Genomic DNA, 8,418 nt, shown 5'->3' on the forward strand with positions numbered 1-8,418 from the left:
GCTTCTTGAGTTGTTTAAGAACTTGTTGGGATGTGCTTAATTACTCTCGATGAAACCAGAAAACATCAGGATTAATGATATGGGATTTTTCTCTATTGCGTGGCTCGAAGATTGCTTTAGCATCTAGGAGACGATGCGCCATTGACTTGAAAGGATCTCTAACTTGTTTTCGAGTCACCGTATAGTAGTTGCAATAAGAAAATGATGAGAGATCATTTCGGAGTTTGAGAAGGGAAAAAAAACAAACATCAAGGTAATTTGTTATAGTAGTAGAAGATAAATTATTAATGAATTAACTGGACTCTCGAGGATTTTGTCGAATCCAATGAACTTGTTTGCTTGTTTGTTTATCAATGCCTTCATACGGGCGCCTGTAAATGGACAAAGTCCAAGAAAGCTACAACTTTGTGCTGTGTTTGCGAACATATCCATTTACCTATTTCCCTTTTCTTTCTCTCTTTTTTTTTTATTTTTTTTTATTTTTGTCGATTCTCTCGACTCCCTTCAATCCGAAAGAACTTGTAGACTTTTGGTTTTTCACTCTATTCAACCCTTCTCGTTTTGCTTAGTGTCTGAGGGTTAAGTGACAGGAGTTCAAAAGGGTTATAACAGTGGTCATAAACCAAGACCTGAAAATTACATACCTTGAACTGTAGATGCAGCTAGCTATTTTACTCTGAAAGCAGAAACATCAATACTGCTGCATTAATAATATATACACAAGCAAGTAAACTCCTTGTTGATTAAAAGTTTTGTCTGTTTCCACAGCTCAAGCCTGTTCTAAAAGTGTTGATACCGTTACAAGACACTAGTTAGCTTTTGTTGATCCTTTCTATTTGAACTGGCACTGCCACCAGTTAGCTTGAGCCGCCATTTTTATATTGCCACATATGAAAACATGGCAACATTCAAGCTGCCATGATCACGACTGGTCTATGTGATGACTACTTGCCATTCATAGATAATTAATTAGCAACTGGCTAGTTCTTGTACAAGCTAATCAAATAATCTTTGAATGTCTACAAAAACGTAGCTCTCCATCAAAGTTATGGAGAGAGTACACGAATATATGTCTAAAGTGCTAACCATTGGTGCATAATCCAAAATGTATTACAAAACAAAACGGCAATCGCTTGATTTGCTTTCTCCTCTTGGTCAAAGGCACTCTCTTTAACAAAAATCGTAGCTGTGACAGCGAGTGCTGACCATCCAATCAATTATTGACATCAAAGAACAGTGTAAGAATATATAATAAGCTTTTGAAAGCTTGGACTGTTGTTTACTTGATTGGAACAGAGAATACCTCACAGCACAGCATATTAAACCATATGAACATGACAAAACTAGGAAAACCTACATTTTGCGATGAGGATATCCTTTGCTCGTCCTGTTTTGTTTCGATAGATCCAAAAATTAATTTTAGACCACTAATTCCAAAATCACACTTTGTGAAAGATTGATTATTATTATTATTATTGCACTCGTGTTTGAGGTTGGTGAACAATCTTCTCAGCTTCGACTACATGGATTGTAAAATCATTAAGGTTCGTTTGGGATTGCTAGTCAGTACGTATAATTAATTCTTGCAAAGCATTTTTTGAGATATGTTAATCTCATGAGCAGGCATGTATAATTAAATTGGATAAAAAGGGTTTTATTGGATGACAAAAAATATTTTCATATTATTTTTACATTAATCAAAATTAAATCTTATCTTTAAATAGTTTTAAGAGGGTAGACCAACCAATATTGTCTCAATAAAAATATAGGGCAAAAACAAAAATCCTCATTATATTAACAAAGATAAAATTATTAAAACAAAAATCTAGTTTGATGTGTTTAAACTAGATACTTTATATATTAAAAGAAAAAATCCACCCCATTTGCTAACAGCAAAAGTATAGAACAACCAATTTCAATATTAAATTGAAGACTCTATTTTTATTTTTAATTTTTTTGCAATAGAAAACAGAAGTTGGAGGTGTTTTTTTTAAAAAAAAAAAAAACAGAGAAAGAAGAAAAAAAGGGGGGTGAAGGAGAAGAAGAGGAATTAGGGAAAGTAAGATGCACAAAACTTGTGCAAGGTAGCAATTAGCACAGGCATGTGTACTCAATAGAGAGCGTATACAAACTGTTTGAATTAAAATAATGAAACTTGATATTAAAAAAAATTAAAAATGGCTGCTCAGAAACAATTGCTATAATAAACAAAGCGGACGAAGCCACTGAGAGGGAAAAAACAACAAACTTGGACGGCTTTTTTGTTTGACACTTCCTTCAATAACATTATTGTTAGTCACATACCAATACGGTCTGGCCCATGAATCGAGGCCCAGTTTCTGGAGTGAGTGAATTACCATGTTGTCCTAGCAACTTTGCCGTAGTTCTTGAGTACGTGGAGAGAGGAGAAAAAATTGCTAGAAAAGAGGTGTCCATCGGACACGTTCTGACCATGAAAAGTTATAGACTCATGCACCTGTAAAGTTTTTTATTATTATTATTTTAGATAGGCTAGTTGACTCATTTTCTCAAGTCCAAGCGTCTAAACTCTTTTTATATTGCACTTTTGTTTTTTATTTTTAATAAAATTCATTATAATTAAGATAATTAAAATGATATTTAAATATTACTAATTTCTTCATAATTTTCAAATAAAATTATAGCTTTTATGGTAATATTAAGAATTACTTTATGAATTATTATATATATGTGAACCAAATATATAAAATTTTAAAAATGTTCATCAATGTTTAATAAAAATAAAATATAATAATTATTTTCATAGTTTTCTCAGTTTAATTATTCTTTTATTTTTTTTAAATTCTATCACATATAAATTATGGAGTCATGATTTTGAATATTTTTTTAAATTTTCTTTTTAGATTATGCTTCTACTTTAAAAGATAATACTTTTTTTTATAAGAAAACATGTTCTTTTTCAAAACAAAAAATAACTACATGAAGAAGAAAAGACAATTTTAGTTGAAGAGATATATTTTTTTTCATTCTTAATTCAAACTATTAAATTTTTTATGAATGTTTATCATAAATTCCTATAGTTTTTATTCAAATAACTTGCAACTAATAAAAAACAAAGTTTTTTTTTAAAAAAAATACATGAATAAGAAACTAAAATTTTGCCTAACAAAATATATTTATTCCCATGATTTAAATTGTTGTCTTTCTTATAAAAATCTACTTAAATTGCAACATAACTAAATCAAAATAGATTTTTAAAACTGCCTCACGATATTGCACGAAAATAATATATTTTTACCTGAGTTTGGTGGATTGGTTTTGATATTAATTATATTAAATTTATTAATATGCTAGCTGATGGTCTTAATTTCTAGAAAACTCAATATTTGAGAGAAAAAACTTCATACATAAAGAAAGATATGCTAAAAAATGATTCATAAAATAAACAATCCATTAGGTAATTAATTATCCATATAAAATTTTCAATAATAACATATGTATTAAATTCACATAGCATCAATATATATCATCAACATTTGATCATGACGGCTCTGAAAACTTTACAAAGATTACGTTTTTTCCAAGGTTATTATGCGTTGGAAAGAGTAGATATGGTTGGGTTGGAAAAAAATACATGCGAACTTGTCAGCAGCTATGAATGGAGAAGCATGCTGCCTGTTTACCACACTGATGACTGGCTGTGAAGACCTAAAAATTGTTGACTTATAAAGGCAAAGGCCGCGGATGTGCTTTAAACTTCAATGACCAGTTCAGATAGTTAATGCTGCAGACTTTAGGGGGGTGGGGGGATAGAGAAACAAGAAAGGCTCTTCTCGTGCTAATTTTCTGGGTTCTTCAAATGAAAATTATCAAAAAAAAATTTAATTTTTCCCCAACGTTAATGTTAATTACTTCTTAATTATTATATCAACAACTATATGTTCAGATTTAGACTCGTTTATGAGCGGAAAATAGAATGTGCTGAAAAATTAAAAACTTAAATGAGCGTTTCAATAATCATGCCCATCTAATGCCATTTTGTTTAAGAAACATAAATTTATAGCATGATTGGTAATGTGATAATAATTATTTTTTAAATATTTTTTGTTTAAAAATATATTACAATAATGTATATTTTTTTTATTTAAAAAAACAATATTTTTAACATTAGAACGTGAAAATTATAACTATATGAAAATTAAATAAAATTAATTTAAAATAAAAGGATTAATTTCTTCCAAAACAATCCACTAACGAGAACATGCATTGAAAGTAGATCTTTACCGTCACATCACTCCACTCGCTTTATTCACCCAGTTAGCTAATGGAACGGAAACATTAAAATCATGGAAATAAAATCATCACGTTTCCATTAAGAAAAATCAAAATGCATAGACCAGTGAATGCAAGGCACTTCTCAAGCCGAATGAATTGAAGCCAGCTAATACGACATTGGTTATAACCAGCAAAACCACCAAACCAGAACCATGGTTAAGGAAACAAAGAACAACGATAACCACACGTTAATGAGAGTTAAACAACTATAGCAAAACAAATTTACAGGCATCTCCCAAGCTCAATGACCTGAAGCCAGCTAACAAAAAAACATTGGACTGCCATGGTCAAGATTAGCAAAAAAACATTAAGAACCCATAAAAATTAAGGAAAAAGAGAGAGAGAGAGAGAGTTTATAAAATTGCCCCAAATTCAAGGTTGCCTGCCACGTTAATCCTAGCTAGCTGTAAAATTTCGAAGGGATAAGAGTAGATGGTAAAAACAAGTAAAAAACCACACTGAATCAATGAGCCAGCAGTGAGTGTAACGGCAGCTAGATCCTCTAATCGCAAAAGACAAAAACATCCCATGAAGGTTTAACACTTTAAGAATAGTAATTAAGGGCCATTAAACGGGGTTATTAAAACATCGCTGTTATTCTTAGTCAAACGAAAGACTGAACTAAGTGTCTGGTCTCACGTGACCGAGAATCCTCAATTCCAAGACTCTTTAGCCGAGTCAGCAGTGAAAAACACAGCCTCCTATTGGTTGAGCACTCTCCCAACCGGGCCGACCTTTCCACGTGTAGGAATCCTGCGTCCCCATTTACGTAGCTCCTCGTTCAAAATATCTTGCCTTCTCATCCGGGTTTCTATCTACACGACCTGTCGTTCAGTCAGCATCTCATTGCTCATTAGACACGCACTCCACCCCTGCGAGGAAAAACAAACCGCACAAATCTTAATTTAGACCCTGAACTTTATAGAGACTGCCAGATAAGTCTTAAGCTCTGAAAGGATGAGCTTCTGACAAGTATTTTGAAATTTTAGTAAATGGTTTTGAATTTTGAAATATGATTTAACAGATAAACTCTTGAATCAGATTTTAAATATTAAGTGCACTACAACCATTTTTAAACACTTATAATCAAATATATAAACCCACAACAGAAATGAATTGTGGTAAGAACAGATTTTTTTTTTATTTCAATTGGAGTCTTAAATATTCAAGAACAGTATCAATTGAATCCCCCTTCTATATACCTTTTAATTTATATTATCCAAATTGTATGCTTACGAATGAAAAATTATTTTCTTTTATAAGTTACTAGGTCTTGTTAAAAATTGTTAAGGACTTTGTAGCAAAGTCATTTGAAAATATCCACAAGCTCAACCGGACATAAAAAGAAATAGACTGAATTGAAATTTAGTCTATAAAGCGAGGACTAACATGAAGCAAGCCCAGACAAAATATTTGGAAATTAAAGATTAAAAAATTAAATGGGGATAGTGGACCGGGTTAATGGGTATTACGGATTAATTGGGATCCTATATAAAAGAGCTGTTTTGGTATCCACCCACAAACTCGACTGTGCTGGCTCTCTTATCTCTCCGTCTCCCTCCCTCCCTCCCTCCCTCTCTCTCTCTCTCTCTCTCTCTCTCTCGTTTCTTGAATCCTCCCATTTCCTTTCTAGTACCAAGAAAAACACTTTGTGTTCCTCTGATTCCCCAACAAAAGCTCCTCTTCACTTCCTTCTCTGAGTGAGTGTGTGCAAAAGCAGTTTGTCTGTACAACAACGGCGGCGGCGGCAGAAGAAAGCAGTACCGCAGGTGATTCTAAACATTTTATTCCTTTATTATTCCCTTTCTTTTTCTCTCCGGTAAAGCTACCAACTTTCTTTCAAAGAGACTTTCACTTTTGCTTCTTTCTATTACTGCCGTAGTTCTTGGTGTCTCCCCTGTCTTTCCCTTCCAGTATCACTCCCTCACTCGCCATATCTTCACATTTCTCTACTCTTATAGCTCTTCCCGGTTTAGTGTCTTTAAACAATCCTCTTGTAACTTTCCTTGAAGTTTCTCTTCCTTCAATAACCACAACAGGGTCTCTTTATATCCATCTCCTACCTATCTTTCTCTTTATTCTCCTCGTGTCCAGTCTCAAAAGGAATCTCTCTATCTTCTTTTGGGTCTTTCTTGTATTCTTACACCCGTCCTTCCCGTATACTCCCGGCTTCATTTTCCGTGCTTTGCCACGCGATAAAAAAGAAACCCATCAAGAAAATGGATCATCCAGTCAAGTTTACTGAGCATAGAAACCAAACCAAACTTACAGCCCCATTTTTGTCAAACCCGGTCCAATACTCAAAACCACCAAAGATTGTACGGATATCAGTAACTGACACATACGCGACTGACTCTTCTAGTGACGAAGAAAACGAGGTTTCAAGAGTCTCTTCTCGTAAACGACATGTGACAAGAGTCAAAAAGTTTGTCAATGAAATTATGATAGAGCCATCAGCACCACCATCAAGAACCGCTGATTGTGTCACAAGCGACACCGCTTTAAGGGCCAGACCGTCGAGGAGTGCTAGGAAGAAGGTTGGCGTTGATGTGTCTCAGGCGAGACGGTTGCCGGCGACGGGGGTGGTGGGGAAGAAGTTTAGAGGGGTGAGGCAAAGGCCTTGGGGGAAATGGGCGGCCGAGATTAGAGATCCTTTGAGACGTGTACGGCTGTGGCTAGGTACTTACGATACTGCTGAAGAAGCTGCTATGGTTTATGACAATGCGGCTATTCAGTTGCGTGGAGCTGACGCGCTCACTAACTTTGTCACTCCTCCGGCGAGATGTTCACCGGCTGCAGCCACCTCCGGGTACATATCCGGTGATGAGTCAAATAGCAACCACAATATTAACAATGACAATGTTAATGTTAGCTCTCCAATTTCAGTTCTCCGGTTTAGTGAAGAAGCCGAGTCTCAAAGTGTCGGTTCAAGCAGAGAAACCCGAAAGACCGGAAATGAAGTCCGGGAAGTGAAGGAGGACTCCTGTGTATCGGAAAATTTTTCCGACTTTTCGGAGCATAATTCCTCTATCGACAGTCTGTTTCCACCAACAACCGACATTTATGAATTCCGGAGTTCAGTGAGGGGTATTTTTGAGGAAACAACAATTTTTGCTGATGGTGGGTTTTTAAAAGATGAAGATTTTAGGGACATGGATTTGGATTTCGGGTTCGGGTTCGGGTTATCTAGCTGGAACGTTCAAGACCATTTTCAAGATATTGGTGATTTGTTCTGGTCGGATTCTCTTATAGCCATTTGAAGATGGCAATAACAATATATGAACGGCATTTCCCGTATCGGCATCGTCAATTTTGTTTCGGCGAGAAGCATATATCGGTCGTGTTTTTTCCCATGTAGCAGCTGTACCAATTTTGTTTGTTTTTTGTTTTTATTCTCTTTTGTTTTATGTAAGAGTTTATTATGTGAAATATGAGTGTTAGTAATATAAAAATTAACTCCGTCACAGTAACGGTGATGGTAGAGTTTGGCTACTTGTGCCTTTTCTGGCGTTTTATTGACCTTTGAGAAGGCACATGTCCAGTGCACGTGACTTGTCACCATTGTCTTTGAAAAGAGAAAGCATGCTATCAGCTAGTGGAAGACAATCTTACCATAATAATGTAAGGTACATTTCGAATAAAGTTATGAAGGCCTCGTGTGATTTTTATTTTTATTTTTATTTTTATTTTTATCACTCGGCTGTGTTAGTTTTTGTTGGCTTGTAGATTTCCTTTCTTGTGTCCACTCAGGACATCAGGATGAATAAATATTTTTGTTAATTTAGTGATTGGGAACACGCATCTGAACCCTATTTTAACAAAAAATTAAATTGATTTTATTAGTATTATTGAATTGTTTTAATATATTAACGTCAAAAATATATTTTTAAAAATAATAATTATTTCGATGATGATGATGTTCCGTTTTCTTTTTCCTTATCTGATTCTATTTTAGTGAAAATGTAATGTTTCTTCTAGAAAACCATAATTGACATCAATAATTGATTTTATTAGAGTTTAAATTAACCACTTCAGCATTCATAATTGAATTTTAGAGTAGACAACAAGGAAAATAATTTTTCATGAACTTATTAATTCAAAAAT

General features: G+C 34.2%; 1 protein-coding gene across 1 annotated transcript; it reads left to right on the forward strand.

Annotated features, from left to right (window-relative positions):
- Window positions 1-5,860: 5,860 nt before the first annotated feature.
- LOC133700933 (ethylene-responsive transcription factor CRF1-like) lies at window positions 5,861-7,988 on the forward strand. The gene has a single exon (XM_062124665.1). The coding sequence runs from the start codon at window positions 6,534-6,536 to the stop codon at window positions 7,572-7,574; it is 1,041 nt and encodes a 346-aa protein (XP_061980649.1). The 5' UTR covers window positions 5,861-6,533; the 3' UTR covers window positions 7,575-7,988.
- The last annotated feature ends 430 nt before the right edge of the window (window positions 7,989-8,418 follow it).

The sequence above is a fragment of the Populus nigra genome, chromosome 8 (assembly GCF_951802175.1).
Source record: "Populus nigra chromosome 8, ddPopNigr1.1, whole genome shotgun sequence".
Taxonomy (NCBI): domain Eukaryota; kingdom Viridiplantae; phylum Streptophyta; class Magnoliopsida; order Malpighiales; family Salicaceae; genus Populus; species Populus nigra.

Bases quoted from the DNA above. Each gene is read 5' to 3' on its own strand.
- LOC133700933 (XM_062124665.1), top strand. From the start codon at position 6,534: ATGGATCATCCAGTCAAGTTTACTGAGCATAGAAACCAAACCAAACTT.